An 18,998-nucleotide genomic window follows, 5' to 3' on the forward strand; every position below is an offset into this window, starting at 1 on the left:
CGAGATGCCTCGCACCAGCTTGTACTGGTTTAAGTGAAAAACATGTTTATGTTACTGCTGAAGTGTAACTACAGGGCAAGGCAGCACAAAATGGAAGTGCGATGCAACAAAATGGAAGATCCGAGCATTGCATGGAATTGAGGTCAACATGTAATTTAGCACGTGTAAAATGGCAAATGCAGTACAGGAGATATGAACCTGTTCCCCATAGGATTCTACGGCACCTTTTATAGGACTTTAGAAAAATACAGATATATATTCTACATGGGTACGCGTTTCTCAGGATATGCACCAATTGGAAACAAGCAATAAGAAACATTTTACTACAGAATACATGAGAGGATTCTCTCATGATAGCACAACATTGAATGTGCAGACATTCTTACTGTTAGTTCAGCAGTCCAATGTATACATTGAATGCCCATAGCTTGAGAGTTGAAGTGTCCCTGGTACACAGCAAAGAGGTCTCTTGGAACAGTTTTCAGTTTATTAGTGTATCTTACAGTTCTTTATTGGAATGAAAGAAACAAAACAAAAACGCATGATCTTAGTGACTTTAGTACAAGATGGAAGATATTGTAGCAGACCTGCGAAGTACCTTGCATCAGGCATTAGACTAACGCATTTTTGTGTGGTGGTGCGCATCACCTCACCAAAATGCGAAGTCATGCATTTATAGCACCTCATGAAGGTGCTGGCAAATGGAAGGGGGCACCGCTATTAGAGCTCATTGAGCAATGCACAGACGGTGCGCTGCTTCGGCAGCCCGCAGTGTGCGAAAGACTGCACTACACTGTGCAGAGCAACTGCACTGTTCTGCTGTGGCAGTGTTTAATTGTTTGTTTGAAATACATCTCATCTGTTAGGAGATGGTTCCGGTCGCTCCAGCCAGGCTGGGTTGAGATGTGCTCTCACTGACTTCAACACAGGGTACATTTAGCCCCAAGACAGAACGTAATTCATTAAGTGGGCGGCGCGAGCGGGCGGAAGTTATGTTTGTACATTTAGTTTTGAAGTCGCCACTGCTCGCACCGCCGCCTGAGCATCTGCCCTGCTGTGACTGGACAAAGCTCAGTTTGAGGAGTCATCAGTCCCAGTCACATTTGGATTTTTCTCTAGTGCTCTGCAGACAGAAAAAATTATAACAACCTTTAAATAACTTACAGCCACCTTGAATGAAAGAAAAAAGATGCATTGTGATTCTCTGGCTCAATGTAGTCACAAAGAATCAATGCTTTTTCTTGCAGCATTCTGCCCTCCTCTTGGCTATAAAGAGATGCAGCCTCCCAGGCATGTTCATGCAGCGTAGCTGCTAGCGCTGGCCTTCTAGCTGCTGTGTATCTCGGAGAAAATGGTGAGGAGAAGGTGACAGGCAATACTTCCATATCACCAGGGGCACCTGCAAAATCAGCTCTGAAACAGCCAGTCAGCATGCCTGTTTTAACACACTGCACACGTAAATCTGCAAACCCCATTCTAGCACACTGCACAGATAAAACCAGCAGATCCTCCTAACCGGCTGCTGATAGATCCAGCAAACTAGGCTTTAGCACACTGCATAGTCCAACCAGCAGTGAAATTAAATGAAAAGGGTTCTTGTAAAGCGCATGGCTACGTGGGAGTGTCCCAGTGCTGATCAATCACAAACAAAGAAACAAAAGATTAAGGGAAGAGCCAAGTCTTCAGATGCTTTCGGAAAATAAGATGGTTGGGTTTTCCATGAAGGTACAATGGAAGGGAATTCCAAAGCTTGGGAGCATTGTACGAGAAAAGCCTGCCCCCACTACTAGCTTTTCTAATTCTGGGGAATACAGCTAGGTGAAGTGAATCTGAACGAAGGTTTCTGGAGGCTTTATGCAGACAAATCAGAGCTTTAATGATGGGAGGACTATTCCCTTCTGGGGATTTATAGCAATATAGAAAGCCTTGAAGTGGACTCTTTCTTGAACCGGGAGCCTGTACAAGGCGCTAATAGCAGGTTTTGCAGAGCAGCGGTGACTGGTGCCAGTCAGCAGTTTTGCCGCCGCATTCTGGACAATCTGAAGCCTCTTAATCACCGCATTAGATGACCCCAGATAAAGAGCATTGCCAAAATCAATCCTAGAAAGGATCAAGGCCTTGACCAGTATCTTTTTTGCTGGAAACGGGAGCAGAGGAAGTACTTTCCGAATCATTTTCAGCAAACCATAACAGGAAGCCACAGTTTTTCTGGCTTGAGTTTTGAAAGAAAGGTCTTGATCTAACCATATTCCTAGACATTTTATTTCTGGTTTAGGGACTGGAGAAGGCCCCATGCAAGCTGGCCAAAGCGAGTTAATGTTAGAACTGCGATGATTACCCAGCAACATCAACTTAGTTTTGTCGCCGTTGAGCTTCAGATGGGAAAGGCTCATCCATTTGGCCACTTTCTCTAAATAGGAGTGGAGATCAGTTGGCGACTGTTAAGGTTGATTCAGTGCTACAACCAATTGCGTATTGTCGGCATATGACACAATATGAATCCCGAAAGGGGCAACAATGTCCGCTAGGGGAGACATATAAACATTGAAAAGAGTGGGGTCCGAGATGACATCATCTTCGAACACTTGATAGGATCTTCCTTCCAGAAAAGATTGCAGCCAGTTAAGTGCGCGGCCTGACATACCAACGTTCCTAAGATGTTGGATCAAGATTTGATGGTTCACCGTGTCAAAGGCCACGCTGAGGTCAAGGAGAATGATGGCAGATGTGCCTCCTTGGTCAAGGATGTTTCTTGATTCCTCCACTAACGCCATTAGAGCGGTTTCGGTTCATTGTCTAGGACGGAAACCAGTTTGAGATGGATGGAGCAGATTATGGCATTCAAGAAATGTAGAGAGGGTGCTATGAACATGTTTTTCTGCAATTTTACTTACTCCAGGAAGGAGCAAGATGGGCCGTTAATTAGTTAAATCCGTGGGATCCAAATGAGGTTTTTTAACAAGTGCTCTGACCATCGCTTTTTTCCATTCAGGGGGGACCAGACCAGAGAAGAGAGAGGCATTGATTATGGTGAGGATACCATTTTCAAAATATTAAATGGGGCCAGATCGAGAGGCGATCCACTTTTTACAGAGGCTAGGATAGGTAAGAGTGAATTCAATGTACGGGGCATACAAAACTCCAGGCGGGGGCATTCTCGGCTATGCACATCTTTTCCACCGAGGAGACGGAGGTCTTTCACAGGAAAGAGATTGAGGATATCCTGGACTTTGGAAGATAAGAATTGTGCCAGAATATTGCATCGACGTCTGGAAGAATCAGGAATCTTGGGTGGATCTGGGACTTTTAGTATTTGTTTGGCAATCTTAAAGATTTCCCTAGGGGCATTGGCTGCCCGGGAGATCTTTCTCTCAAATAATGAGGCCTGAGTTTTTTTCTTTCCGCCTTATATATGCGTAAAGAGGCTCTATATTCCATTTTTTTGGTATGAGAGAAGCATTTCCTCCATTGTCTTTCCAACTTTTTACATTTTCTTTTAAGTTGGTGAAGTTCTGGGGAAAACCATGTTGATTTATTGTATCCGTTTTTTTTCTGAGTGAGTTGTTTTGGTAACACTGAGTTGAGAGAATCTTCAATCCAGGAATTAAAGTGATCGTACGCTATCACCGGGTTGGAGTCCGAAATGGGTACAGACCTGCCAAGTTCCAGGGACCACTCCTGTAGTGGGAGTTTCAACCAGGGACAGCAGAGAGTACGTGAAATGTGAGAAGGTGGGACTCTAGAAAAAGGGGACCAAGTAAAAGGGACTAGAAAATGGTCCAACCATGGAAAGGGAATGGGAGGATCTCCAACCAATTCGTCCAGGCTTGAAAAATAGGGTCTAGAATGTGGCCTTTAATATGCATAGAGTGAAGGACCTTCTGTTGTAGATGGTAGGATAGCAGGTCTTGGTAAGCTCAGTTGCAGCCATCGCAGACGGATCGTCAAAGTGAAGATTAAGGTCGCCAAGAAGAGTAAAATTGGTGTTTGTGTTAGCTAGGTCAATAACTGATTCCAACAGTGAAGTGCAGATTTGACCTGGGGCCCCAGGAGGACGGTAGATGAGGATCCCTGAAAGTGTGAGTATCGGGGTGAATTCTATGGAGAAACGTATGTTCTCACAGTCTGAAATTGTGCTCCCAAGTAGACGGCACGTCTTATCATTTTTATAAATAATAGCCATCTGGATGGAATAGCCCGTGGGCAGGGCTCTGACTATATCGGGATCAGAGTTAGGGGTAAGCCAAGTCTCTGTCAAGAAGAGTACCTCAGGGTCAAATTCCGTTAGCAACAGAGAGATTTCAGTCGAGTGTTTTGGGAGTGATCTGCAGTTAAGTAATAGTAACTTGAAATGAGAACGCTTCTCTGCGAAAATTGGAATGGATGTGTTTATGGATGGTTTGTATTGACAGTGTACGGTCTTGTCTGAACTATCGTCTGGCGTAATAGGTTGAGTGCATTGAGGGTTTTGAATTTTATTCATTAATTCTAGTTGGATGGTAGTGTAGTTAAGAGGCACTGGGGAAAAAGATGTAGGGGCCATGGCCCCTGTGCCTGCTCGGGTGCGGACGGGCACAGACGGGCTAGCCTTAGGCGTGCCAGCGGCGCGTCCGCTGCACATTTGCGCCATCTCTCCCTTTTAATTCTCTCGCCTCGTGGAGCTGCAAAAGGACTAGACCGCTCTGTTTACAAAATGGCGGTTCTTAGTGTCCCTAGTGTAGCATCTTGCTACCCCAAAGATGACGCTAGACTACTTTATAGATTGGAGTACTTTATTATACGCCCATACTGGTCCTTGTCCCTATTCTAACTGCCCCTGGACCGTCCCTCAGCTCCTCCCATTCCTGTTCCTCCCCTGGCTCCACCCCCCAAACACTAGACTGCATCACACAATCTTACATCTCCCCCCTTGTTAACAAAGTAAGCTTAGTGTCCAACAACTTTATAGTTCCTCAGTCAGCCACACGGGTCCGCGGGCCGCCCGTTCAAACTATGGAGACGCATCTCCATTTTCGTTGTGTGGCTTTCTGTCGTCTTGACGAGAGCATCCTTTATTACAGGAGTGCATCTTTGAAATTGCGAGACTTCTCGTGTGGTCTTCTTGTGCTCAGGTTCGTGGTGGTTTCCAATCAGCTTCTGGGTGATCCACTCATCTTCAGTTTCTGAGGTGATTGTGAAAGGCTCAGCTTGATGTCGGCAGTCTGTCTTCCTTTGTGGTGTCTTCCTTTGTGGCTCCTGTTCGATTGACGCTCGATCTCCTTCATGAGGGGATTATTATTATTATTATTAATTTAATTTTATACAGCGCAACAGCTACCCGAAGGTTTACCGGCACTAAGAACGCTAAAGATATATGAAAGGGAACAGATATAAAGTGGGGCATAGTCTATTGGTTAAAAAGCCATGTTTTAAAGTCCTTACGAAACTTCTGGTATTGTGGTTCGATACGCAGCGAGAAGGGCATTGAGTTCCAGAGTACTGGGGCCAAATAGGAAAAAGAACGTCCCCCCATTCTTGTTCTTTTAATCCTCGGAATTTGATAGTTGTGTTGATTAGCAGAACGAAGTGATCTCGAGGGGTGATATTGATGCACTAGCGCCTGAAGATAATGCGGTGCCACTCCTGCATTAATCCTATGCATGTAGCAAAGAGTTTTAAACTTAATGCGGTTCTCAATCTTCAACCAATGCAAATCACGTAGTGCAGCTGAGGCAGATGTTCTAGCTGGGAGATTACAAAGCAGTCTGGCGGCAGCATTTTGGGTTACATGTAACCTGTGTAATACTTCCTTTCCCACTCCTAAATATAGAACGTTACCGTAATCGAGCCTGGATGTAATGAGGGCTTGGACTACCGTTCTTTGAGTGGGCAAAGGGAGCATCCACAGGATTTTTTTCAGCCACTTCAATATGACAAAGCAGACAGAGGCTACCCTGCCAGCTTGTTGTCTCATAGTTAGTTGGTCATCAACTATGAAGCCAAGATTCCGGGCTGATTGTACAGGAGTCGGAGGTGGTCCCATTTGGGTGGGCCAATGTTGGGGGCCCCATAAGGTTTTATTTTTACCAAAGAGCAGGAGCTCGGTTTTATCACCATTTAATTTGAGTTTGTTATTGTGCATCCAGTCTGCAATGTTTAACAACCCAGATCTCAATGAAGAGGTGTTACTGTTTGAGTTGGTTGAGAGAGAATAAATAAGCTGGGTGTCATCGGCGTAGTAGTACACCGTGAGCCCTGCTTGTTCCGCAATGACAGCTAGAGGGCTGACATAAATATTAAAAAGCAGAGGGCTCAATATTGAGCCCTGAGGAACTCCACATTGAAACCCTCGAACCTCAGATTTAGAAGAGGCAGAGAACACCTGGAAGGTCCTATTGGTTAGAAAACTAGATAGCCATTTTAGGGCTAAGCCAGTGACACCACATGATTGAAGGGTTTTCAAGAGGATAGGGTGGGGAAAAGTGTCAAAAGGGGATGTTGTTCTGGTTCTCTTCCGAGCACCCGCATATGATTTTGCTTCTTTTTGGCTTGTCCGGTCGAGGGCAACACTGCCCTCCTGTTCAAAGTCATGTATACCAGACGGTAAGGTGCTATCTGAAGAGATCATCTTAGTTTGGTTCGGGGACTCATTCGCTGCCTCTGGTTGTCTCACCCACTCCCACTCGCGCTTGGGACTGGTGAACCCTTTGACTGTCTGGGCATGTGCATGTTTCTCTCTCATCTGATGATGATCTGTCTCTGTTAACACGTCTGGCTTTCCTTGCAGAGTGACTGGCGAAAATTGGAATAGATGTGTTTATGGATGGTTTGTATTGACAGTGTACGCACTTGTCTGAACTATCGTCTGGCGTAATAGGTTGAGTGCATTGAGGGTTTTGAATTGTATTCATTAATTTTAGTTGGATGCTAGTGTAGTTGAGAGGCACTGGGGAAAAAGATATAGGGGTCATGGCCCATGTGGCTGGTCGGGTGCGGACGGGCGCAGATGGGCTTGCCTTAGGCGCGCCAGCGGCGCGTCCTCTGCACATTTGCGCCATCTCTCCCTTTTTATTCTCTCGCCTCGTTGTGGAGCGCAAAAGGACTAGACCGCTCTGTTTACAAAATGGTGGTTCTTAGTGTCCCTAGTGTAGCATCTTGCTACCCCAAAGATGACGCTAGACTACTTTATAGATTGGAGTACTTTATTATACGTCCATACTGGTCCTTGTCCCTATTCTAACTGCCCCTGGACCGTCCCTCAGCTCCTCCCGTTCCTGTTCCTCCCCTGGCTCCACCCCCCAAACACTAGACTGCATCACACAATCTTACATTTCCCCCCTTGTTAATAAAGTAAGCTTAGTGTCCAACAAGTTTATAGTTCCTCAGTCAGCCACATGGGTCCACGGGCCACCCGTTCAAACTATGGAGACGCATCTCCATTTCCGTTGTGTGGCTTTCTGTCGCCTTGACAAGAGCATCCTTTATTACACGAGTGCATCTTTGAAATTGCAAGATGTCTCGTGTGGTCTTCTTGTGCTCAGGTTCGTGGTGGTTTCCAATCAGCTTCTGGGTGATCCACTCATCTTCAGTTTCTGAGGTGACTGTGAAAGGCTCAGCTTGATGTTGGCAGTCTGTCTTCCTTTGTGGTGTCTTCCTTTGTGGCTCCTGTTCGATTGACGCTCGATCTCCTACATGAGGGGATGTTGTTCTGGTTCTCTTCCGAGCACCCGTATATGATTTTGCTTCTTTTTGGCTTGTCCGGTTGAGGGCAACACTGCCCTCCTGTTCAAAGTCATGTATACCAGACGGTAAGGTGCTATCTGAAGAGATCATCTTAGTTTGGTTCGGGGACTCATTCGCTGCCTCTGGTTGTCTCACCCACTCCCACTCACGCTTGGGACTGGTGAACCCTTTCACTGTCTGGGCATGTGCATGTTTCTCTCTCATCTGATGATGATCTGTCTCTGTTAACACGTCTGGCTTTCCTTGCAGAGTGACTGGATAGTCCTTTCCTATCCGGTGGGTAATGTCCACTATATCTGTTTTCCTTCTGTAGGCCCATTGGGTCAGCCTTGCTGACCCCATCAGGGGTGAAGGTATATTATTTATGTCTTGATGTACCTGCGACTAACATGACAGGTTGTCTTGTGGAGTGATTGAGTATTCAGAGACATTGGTGTGAGATACGTTACTCTTGATTGGAAGAATGTCCTTTGGTTCTGGGGTGTGTTCAGGTGGTTGACGCCATGGCCGTCGTCGGGACCATGACTCAGTTGACTCGAGGGATTGAACAGACGTGCTTTCTAAATCGGAGGAGTCTTTTGTCGATTTCCTTTGATAACGTTCCTTTGAGTGTGTCTTGAATGAAGGATTTCTGAAACAGGTAGGCCGTGACGAGCTGCTCCTAGAGTCAGAGTTCTCTTTGGGATATTTCTCCAGGTACCTTTCTCGAAGTGAGTACAGTGTCATCTTACCGGAGAGGTTGTTTGATAACCACATATTTATTTCTTGTGTTCGATCCCTGGGTATTTTGTCTCTGCCTCTCTCGTGTGATGATAATGGCCTCCTCTCAGTTTCTTCATTGTCTCGGATGTCGTGGATGCGTTTGTCTTCCTCTTTCCGGTTTCTGAGTGGATCAGTCCGTCTTATGCGGTTTGCTTCTTCTTCCCGCTTGTTTTGTGCACTGACATCTGTGTTACGGATGTGATCGTGTACCGATTTCCAGTGCTGACGTGACTGGTCCAGTTTTCTATAGTTGGCCTTTCTTGCACATTTGTTGGGCAGGCTGTCATCAGGTCCATTGGTGCGATCTGTCCCACTTGACACGTCATCTGCTTCAGAATCGTTTGCAACATATGTTGAATGACTCCTTGAGGTTGAATAACTCCTTGAGGTTGTATTGGTCGCTAAAAGATATCATCAGGAAGGCCGAAGTTGGAGAGCGGTCAAAGCAAGGAAAATATTAAATAAACTGCACCCGAGTGCAAGACGCAAAGACACTAATAAAGCTCAAGAAACAAACAATACCAGAAATGGGGAGGGTGAAGGCAGACCAGAGTCAAGACAACGGGAGAGACAAAGTGACATGAAATATTCTGAGTCAACAACACAAAAGACCGAGATGATCCAGGATTGCGACAGCTTCACCATATGTAAAACTTCTTCCAGGTGGAGTATTACATCCTGGAGCGACCGCGTACCAGAGACGCCAGACCAGGAGAGGAACACGACCGTTGAAAGTAAACGGATGGTGATATAAAGACAAAACAGAACCTAACATCAACTATTGACAGTGTGATACGGTCATCAACTTCAGAAGAAATGATGCTGTAATACTCCACCTGGAAGAAGGTTTACATATGGTGCCTGGTAAAAAGGACTGATTTTTTTCCACCACGCCTAAAGAAACAAGGACTGATCCCCCATGGTCCTGAAGAGAACCCCCGGAGTAGAGGGGGTTCGAAACGCGTCGACCCTTTGTTGTTAATGGCCAATCTTTATTGTTCTGTTTTTTTACGAAAATTGCAATATTGTTACAATTTGGTGGATGGCCTGTGTTTTGAAGACTAATTGTACAATTGTGCGAAATAATTTTTCAATTAACAATACCCCAATTCTTACCAGCATCCCAGCCCCCGCATCTAGGTGGGATACCCCAATCATTCTTTTCACTCTCTTCATCTTTTTGTTTTTCACTTCATGTGTGGATGTATGATTGAATACTACATAAGTATGGTATGAAAGACTCACAGAGCGAATGTTGTAAGACGACTATGTGCTGAACACTTGACACACACCGCTGCAATTCTTTTTGGCTTTCTTTAGTCCAATATCCCTTCTTCCGAGTCCCTTGGGAAGGTTGCAAAATAAACTATGTAATCGTGCCCTCTCCTTAATTCCCCCATATATTTATTGCTCTCTAAATAGTTCAAAGTAACTTTTGAGTACGAAATTAAAATATAAAAAAATTAAAAGATTTATTCAGTCAAAATTTGGTTTTGTTGTGCCACAATTGTTTCATTTCATTGTGCACGTAAATTTGTGAAAGTTTGACGCAGAATTGGCAGTCTTGTTTGTTGATACTACGTATGGCGTGGCCTTGCTGTGCTTTTGCCAAACCCCTTTGTTCCCTGAGCTGTGACGGAGGGCGGGGAAGGACAGGGTAAGGGATAGTAAACTCTGGATTATGGCCTAACGGAGGTAAGTATACAAATAAATACATAAAACGAATTTCATTGCGCTCGCTGCATCACATTTGGCGATGCAGTGCTCGCAAGAAATGTGTTTTATTTATTTATTTGTATATTTACCTCCGTTCTGCCATAATCCAGAGTTTACTACCCCTACCCTGCTCCTCCCCTGCCCTGCGTCATCGCCCAGCAGCACTCCCTCAAGGAGCCGCTACTGGATCGAGCAAACTCCGGCTCTTACACACTGCAAAGCTCTGTTGCTCAAATGTGTGTAATTGCTCATATTTATGTGTTTCCCTCCTCTTCATTGCTTGATTTTGCTCGCAAGAAAGTGTCACTCAAAGTCGTTGAAATGTCACTCATAATTACACAAAAATGTTGAAAATGTCACACATAGCAATCTGAAACCCTGGCAGCTATGTTGTAAACACAACTCGAGTTAGCATTAGCCCAAATTGCGATGCATTTTTGGTAAAAGCTCCCACAGTTGTACAGATCAGTTAGTAGCCACGTGAGCCACCTCTTCTGCATGGTTGGCATTCTTGAGCACTTTCAAATCATGTTTAAACTTCTCAGTCTCAGAATGTTGCCTCTTGGGGAAAAAAGGCAGCGCTGACTCAATGATGCCTCTAATGTCATGCTTGACGAGCAAGGCTTTGATATGTGATGCAGGAAAGGAAAGTGGAGGCCAGTGAGTGAGTTCAGGATTCTTCTAAACAACATCTCTCACAATGTAATCTAATATTTTTGCTTCGTATGTTTCTGCCTTATCACTGTTACTCTGATACACCTACTTGAGGCATTATAAGGTAGTATAAACGAAGTATAAATTAGTACCCGAAGATCTAGGTCTTCACTTATTTTCTTGCAACCAGTAAGTAACATAGATCTTTATGGGTCCGGTAGGTGTCTGATTTTCCCTGTCGCTGGAGCAAACGTTTGACAACGGTTTCTGCACCATTTCAATATGGCCGCCTCTTTTGCGTTGTCTCTAAGCTTCTATGCTTGCCAGAGAGAGACTTAGCGTGGGACCGCGGCAGCTGTCCGTGTTGCACGCTCAGAGTTTGCACTGTACGTGTGTTGTCACGTGAGTAGAATGAAGCAGGAAGCGGGGCGGGGAAATTAGGCAGCTGTTACTTGGGTATGGCAGGGATGCTGCAGCTATTGGAAAAGCTTCCGGCCAGCCAGAGCCCACAGGTGAAATTGCCTTGGGAGGGAGGGAGAAAGGGAAAGGACAACTGAATCCTGTGTGTAGTGTTCTGTTTGCCACTCTGGCAAACTAACTGTTCTATGAAATTGCATGACTTTTTCAGCTTGAGAAAGATAACTTCGTGCCATTTAAAAAAAAAAAATCAATTACTCTCCCTCTTAAATCGTAAGAATCTCATGGCAGTTGTTAGTATTGGATGCATGTGCAATCGGCAGAGAGTTCGCTGCCACTCTATTAGATTAAATTGTGTAAATTGCATTTATATAGCGCTTACTACCCCCTAGGTCAGTGGGGGAAATACAACATCTCGATTTTTTTTTAATATCCCGCTTTTTAAAATGCTGGCATGTATGCTCTAATTTCTTTGTGGTACATTATTGACATAGATGTGATGAATCGAGTGGACTATGTGAGAAGTAATTGCTTGCTTGAATTGATAGATATTGTTTTGGTTCCCAAAAATCCTATTTAATGTAGGCAGTTTTTTTGAGCGACAGCTTATCACCTGTGCGGGTATCCAGGCGCTGATTAGGTGTGGCCAGGGCTTTAAATGGGATGAAAAAAATTGGGGGTCTCTCAAAGGGGCGCGGCTAATGTAAATAGGGGCGTGGCTTACAAACTTACACTAACAATCTGTGCTTAGCATAGTATGCCGCCTGACTTGTACTTTGCTGTTTTCAGGGATCGAGTCGGGGGACCACGCGGGTGGACGGCGTCCCCCCACTTATTTTACAGGGGGTACGCTGTCCCCCTGCTCAAAAGCTGGACCATTTCACTCCTTAGAGCCCCTGCATCTGCATACCTAGCAACTCTTTGAAGCTCCGTTTTGAGGAAAGAATGGAACCGGAAAAACCCAAACAGCGATGTAGACGACTTTCTCTGATCGCACAGATGCACAAGGTGACGCTTAAATAAACAGGTGATAAACTGCCAGCGCGTGCAGGAAATCTATCATTTCCCGGAGCAGTCACCTTGGGGGAACTGAAAAAGGGTGCTTTCTGTTTGCTCTGCAGACCCTCGGCACCACAATAAAACCTTTGAAAGTATTCCGATTTCATATGAAGAGATTTAGGCCTGAAGTAGAGGGTGTGATCCTGGGTAGAGCCACCACAGAGGGAGCTGATGAATAGAAAGCAAGGAATCTGTGGCAGGAGCGGGGCTGGGGGGAGAAATACAACGGCGAGGGAAATAAAAAGAGGAGGGAAATAAAGAGGAGGAAAATTAATCGAGAAGGTAGGTGTAGTCATGAGATTTATGGAGCGAGAAATAAAAAACTGTGGGGCAGATTTACAAGCCCTTGCGCCACTTTTGCGTCACTTTTAACATAGGCAAAGTGATGCAAAACTGGCGCAAAAACCTTGTAAATCTGCCCCTGAGACTAGAAATAATGCGGCTAGTGAAGTGTAGAGAGGCGAGGGAGAAAAACTGAAGAGAAATAATACAAGGTGTTGCAATTTCCCATGCTGTTCTGCTGCTGGCCTATAATTCATGAAAGACAGCACAGAGAGTCACTTAAAAGTGGGACATTTTTCCTTATTTATCTACTTTTAAAAATAAATGCAGTCTGTATTTATCTGTAAAAAATCTGTGAAAATGGGGAGCCTTAGACATAAGCATCCTGAAAACTTGGCATGCCATGTTTTAGTATGCCTCTCTTGCAGCACTTAATGGCTTAACTAATGTAGTTGTACGCCAAACTTCATCCAAATTTGGCCTCTAAATTCCCCCATACAGGGACCTTAAGTCACAGGCCTAAATACTGAGCAGCTTCAATTGTTAAATCTTGCAATACATGCAAATGATAGATCTGCTGCACATGTGATGTCACTTCCTGCTGTGATGTCACTTCCTGCTGTGATGTCACTTCCTGTGACACCACCTAACTTGGAGTGTCCCCCCCACTTCATTTTTATAGGACTTGAGCCCTGGCTGTTTCTGTCATTGCATCCAGATAACTGATATGTAACATCATACCAACAACAAGCCAGGACTATTGGCTTTGTCAATGGTTGTTAGTTACATAAGATAAATATGCAGCAACTATGGCTTGTTATATATATAGAATAGAAACAGCTTCCCCTTAAAGCCCTGGTGACAGAAGGACAATGTTGCTGCTCCTGAGTTTCAGAAAGACAAGGGAATGCAAGAGAGAAAATTACTCTCTTTAAAGGATTTCCCATCCCCTACAAAGCTCATGTAGTGCCCTAACTTCTCCACTAGTGAGAAGTGAGCAGTGTGAGCGTGCGCACATTGATGTGCATGCTGTCACTGCAGTTCGGAAAAAACAATGACCGCCTGTGCCAGGGCACAACATAGAGCCGGTTAGAGACCCGTTTCGAGGCCTCCTTAAAAAAACTGCCGGTGCTCAGACCCGGTGCGACCCGGCCCACTTAAAGCCCTGGGTGTGGCGATCCTGGGAATAACTCTAAATAGCCAAGAGATTAAGACAGATAGGTGTGCGATTTAGAGTAGTTTATGTACAGTAGGACCCCCGTAGAAGGGAATCGGAGATGCATTAAAAAAATATAAGGATTGAAAGTAAGTAAAAGTTTCATTAAAGGTCGTTTTTTCATGCAAGATTTTAAGGAATATATCTAGGTTAAGATTTTTGGCATTGAATTTTTGTCTGTAAACCTGCTGAAAGAAAGTTTCAAATTCTGCTCCTAAGGAATGTAGCGTACATAATGCTTCTAGTGGCTCTTAAGAGGTGACATAGCTACTTCCATTGGTAAAGCAAGCCCTGTGCTTGTTGAGAACCCTTTACTTCAAGCAGTGTGACAAATAAACACATATTGTTACCCACAATCAAATTTTGAGTACAACCCAGAGAGACCACTTTTATATACCTACTACAGCAGTATATTTGATTCTACGAAGTATCATTACATGTTATGCAAATGATATGCACCATACATAAACTGCACATATAATATAAAGCTGCACATATAATATAAAGCATGTAAACGCCCATCGATTTAAAAATATAGCAAGGCAATTGATAAAAACATTGCAGCAATCCGTATATTCAGTGTTTGTTTGTGACCCATTCAATACCAGGCCCGGAAGGTGCTGTTCCCTGCGTCCATTTAAAGAGCACCCCCACGGAACAGACACTGAGTCGAGTAGAATAGATGTGTTTAAGGTCACCTTCACCTTCCCTCATCCACTTATGCCTCTCTATGGGTAATCTCCTTCCTTCACATGTACAGGACACTATTACAGCTCAAGTTTCCAAGCTGTATGCGTGAGTTGTTCTTGCAGGGGAGGCCCGTGCAGGTAGGGGTGGTGAGGCGGGGTGGTGGGGGCGCAACATATATTATTTCATTTTGCCTCTTTGTCATCTGATAAGTCACCCCCCTCCCCACCCACCACCCCTCTTACCTGCACTGGCCACTATTCTAGTGCTTGAAATTCTGACTCAAAGAAAAATGGAGCTACAAATCAATGAATGTATTGCAAAAACCTAGACTGGTTTATGAACTCTCACATCGACCAGGGAAAACTGAGGTCCCTACAGCCCCCTTCTAGTCACAAAATAGGGTTTGACTACCTAAATGCGTTCTGAGAATTGTATTATTGCTTTGCTTTTATTTTGCCTAATGAACAGTGCACCTGATAATATTGAATTGTACCACAAAATCTCACGGCAGGGAACATGATATAGAGCTACCATGAAGCAAACTGGCACACTTTTACCATAGATGTGTACGGATTACCTGCATGCATCAGAGACTAATAAAGGATGTAGGCTTATGTGTATGTATAGCTCGGTTACTTACCTGTAATCTTCATTACTTAAGTCCAAATCTTCCTCAGTACACTCATAATTAATTGAGCAATAGCTCCTATAGACAGAACCTTTCAAGCAGGAATAAACACTCTAGTTGTGTCCATCCCTCCCTAAGAAGACTCGTTACATTATTTCCTCTATACTAATACCAAAAGAAGCCCCACTCTTTCATTCTCCTGTCCCTTAACATGCCTCAAAACAAATGAAGTTGAAAAAGAATGGACAGTGAGGGATGGGAAAGTTTGACATGGTGAGGAAAACTTGAGTCTGAAGTAATGGAGATTACTGGTAAGTAACCAGGGCATTACCTTTTCGTCCGTTTTCCTCTCTGCAGGCATAACTAATTAAGCTGATACCAAACCAAAAATTGGCTTTATGGCCATATACATATTTTACACAAGATTGTGAGTTGTAAATGCCATGCAACTAAAGCCTTTAATCATTAACAGACTGTGCTATCTAAGCAGTTCATTTGTTAAACTCACATAGTACTGGTTAATACTTGCGTTCAACACAGTAGAAGCATATTCAATATATGTATTGCCCCCCCAACACCAGAACTCTTCTTGAACTTGGCCACCCAACTAGGCCCCTGACGCTTCATTAGCTTCAAGAATAGTTTCCTGATCCATCTACTCAAAGTCAAATTGAATGGTTGTAGGCCATTACCTATGGAACTATATGTGACAAATATACTTTCAACCTTCCTGAAATCCTCACTTCTTTCTAGTTAAGGCATAACAGCCCTCTTTACACCTAACAAGTGTAAGGATGATTCTTCCTCAGACTGGGCATTCGGAAAACAATTGGAAGAATTACCTTTCTCGATCTACACGAGGCACAAGGGATCTTAGGTAAGAACCTCCGGTTCAGTTTCATCCCAGTTTTGTCCTGAAAGACCTTTAGAAAAGGGTCTGACTTCAAAAATACCCCAAATGTCTCTATTGTTTTAGCTAAGGGAGTGGCCACCAGTGACCCACCCATTAGTGTCAAAAACTTGATAGCCACCTTCCCCAAAGGTTCAAAATGTGGGAGCTGGAGAGGTCTCAATACTACAAGTAGATCTCAAGATGGAGAAGGATAGAACCACATCGGTCTGTTTAGAAAACACCTTTCAAAAGTCTAGATCCAGATGATGCAACTGAGGATTTATGAAAGCTCTTACTGCTGTCCACTGGGCATGAAAAAGTAACCGGGGCAAGGCCCAACGTGAAACCGTCTGGCTAAAAATCTAATATCTTTACAAGCTGTACAGCTACTCTTCCGTAACCTCTATCCTTGCTCCATTTCACAAAGGATTTCCATTGCCTGGAATAAGCCTTAAATGTAGATGGGCATCTGGAGTTCTGGAGTCATTCTACCACCTTGGAAGAACATCCCATACCTGATAGATTTATCCTGTCAAGAGCCAAGCCTGAAGTTGTAACTTCTGTAACATCGAGAGAGAGGGGAGTACCCACTAGAGGGTACTGCTGAACCAGATTCACCCAATGGGGTTTACCCCCATCTCCAACAATCGGGGATACCAAGGACATCCCTCCTACCCTGGGACTATTACAAGGACTAAAGCTCTGTCCTCCCTGAACTTTTATAGTACCCTGGGAACATCGGAATGGGAATGAATAGACCACATTCAATGGCCACTTGAATGACACAGAGTCTAACTTCTACGCCTCTACACATGGGTAATTGTGCAGATGCATGGCATGGCCAGCAACATGGCCGACTGAGACGTGTCTCTGCAGAGCTCCAGCCGGAGCAATAAATCCATCCCAAATCCTGCATTAACACGACGAGGACAACGCTGGAGTTGAAAACATACCCCCGGCTCGACCCAGGACGGAGAGAAACCGAAGACTGGGGTAGGGCCCAAGAGACGGCAGATCCCTGTGGTCTGAATGAGGAGCGACGTGGCTGGAGGAAATCATCACCAACTCTCTGCCCAATGTAAGGAGGAAAGAAAAAATTTACTAGCGGTACATGTTACTCCGAGCGCGGTACCTGGAGGGACGAGCGACTCCTCGCCATTGTACGACGGTGAGTGAGGGGCACTGCGCAGAGATGTAGAGGAAGCCGCAATCGCAGAGGCCACGTTGGGCCTCAGCGGCGAAGACAAAGGGTCTGGGCTAGCATTGCCCGAGTGTACAGGAGGAACGAGTGACCACACCAGTGTAGGGGACAGTGAGTCGAGGACTGCGCACCGGTGCAAGGGGGAGAGTATGATTACGGGGCCCCCGCCAGGCCTCGAGGGTGCACACAAAAAGACTGGGCCTGCACATCCCGCCCTTGTCAGTGAGACAGCGGGAAGGTAGTCTAACGCAACTGGCAGACAGACCAGTCTCTCCCTGCCCGCGCTCCCACCCCCTCACATATAACAACGAGAAAATAATAACTCTGGGCTACCAGGGAGGGGCAGTAACGAGCCTCACTTGTGTAAATATGGGGACTGGGCCTGAGTATACAGGTCACTACACGAGGGCGGCACAGAAGGGGCCCTGGGGCCTGGGGGGCCTGGATACCCTGAACCCCCCCCCCCCCCCCCAACCCCCTCCCAGGTTAGCAAGGGACATAAACATCAAAAGCAACCTGGGCCCAGTGGGGGTGGGAGCAGGAAAAAAGCAACAAAAGGCGCACGCAAGGCCCCAGCACAGCCTGGTGACATCCCTCACCTCCCCCCTCCACGGTCGGCTGTGGGCCTAGGAAATAGCAGAGATCAAGCCACACACCACTGAGGTAGCAGAAGGAGGGAAGACAAGATACAGAAGTGCACCCAAAGGAGGAAGACCTTGTTGAACGTGGACTCGAAGGAGGACAAAAGGACAAGAAGAAAGTGGCAAAATAAACACGATGTCTGGGTATAGGCCGGTTTCAGATCACCACGAGCCTCCAAAGCTCCCCAAAACACACACCACCAAAGCAGAGTGGAGAGAAAGCTAGTATACCACAGCACCATCCAAGGGGGCACCATCCCCACTCCCCACGCATGCAACCAGAGATGGGGAGAATAAAGAACCCAAACCCACGCGACAGGGAAAAATGGATCGCTATACAAAGCCTGTCACCCCCCCTGAAATGGAGCAACCCCCGCTGTCAGACATGGCCATGCTTCTCCAGGCCATACAAGCCTCCAGAGAGATATTGGAAACTAAAATAGGGGAGTTGGGCTCCGAAGTATCGCTATTGTGCCAAGACCTGAGAAATGTATCTAAAAAAGTAGGCACAGCCTTAAAACGCATTTCGGAAACTGAAGTGGTGCTGAAGGAGATGCGAACAGGAACGGCAGAACTCCGGGAGGCCAGCACAAACGCACTCTGGCACATCGATGATGCAGAAAATAGGGCCCGGAGGAACAATCTTATATTTGTGGGCTTTCCTAAAGGGATCGAACAGGCAAGTGCGGCAAACTTCCTGTCCACATGGCTGAAAAGTATTATTACATTAAAAGAATTCTCCACCTGTTTTGTGATGGAAAGGGCTCCCAGGTTACTGAGCGCACAACCCCCACCTGGTGCACCCCTAAGACCAATAATAGCGAGGTTTTTAAACCTCCGAGATAGAGATAGGATCCTAAGGGAAGCAGAAGACTGGGAGGATCCTGAGGGAAGCAGAAGACTAGGAGAAGTACGCCATGACAATTCAAAAATAATGATTTCCCGGACTATAGTCGAGAAATACATCAAAGGCGGACCTTCGACGCAGTAAAGGCCAAACTTAGAACCCACAACATAGAATATATGTTAATGTTTCCTACAAAACCTAGTTCTCTTTATGGGCAAGACGTACTTTTTCCTATCTCCGGAAGAGGCATGGAAGTGGGTGGAGGAAAGGA

The 18,998-nt window shown here is 45.3% G+C and overlaps 1 protein-coding gene across 2 annotated transcripts in view; it reads left to right on the forward strand.

The window, feature by feature from the left end:
- The first annotated feature begins 11,240 nt into the window (after nt 1-11,240).
- COMMD8 (COMM domain containing 8) overlaps nt 11,241-18,998 on the forward strand; it is a 178,367-nt gene continuing 170,609 nt past the window's right edge. Inside the window, exon 1 of one of the 2 annotated variants that reach the window (XM_086962687.1) lies at nt 11,241-11,366. In XM_086962687.1, the coding sequence (XP_086818813.1) occupies nt 11,313-11,366 (54 nt within the window). In that variant the 5' untranslated portion in view covers nt 11,241-11,312. Of the gene's footprint in view, nt 11,367-12,057; nt 12,280-18,998 lie in introns of those variants that run through there. The other variant, XM_086962686.1, reaches the window with a different exon arrangement.

The sequence above is a fragment of the Lissotriton vulgaris genome, chromosome 3_1 (genome assembly GCF_964263255.1).
Source record: "Lissotriton vulgaris chromosome 3_1, aLisVul1.2, whole genome shotgun sequence".
NCBI classification, from domain to species: Eukaryota; Metazoa; Chordata; class Amphibia; order Caudata; family Salamandridae; genus Lissotriton; species Lissotriton vulgaris.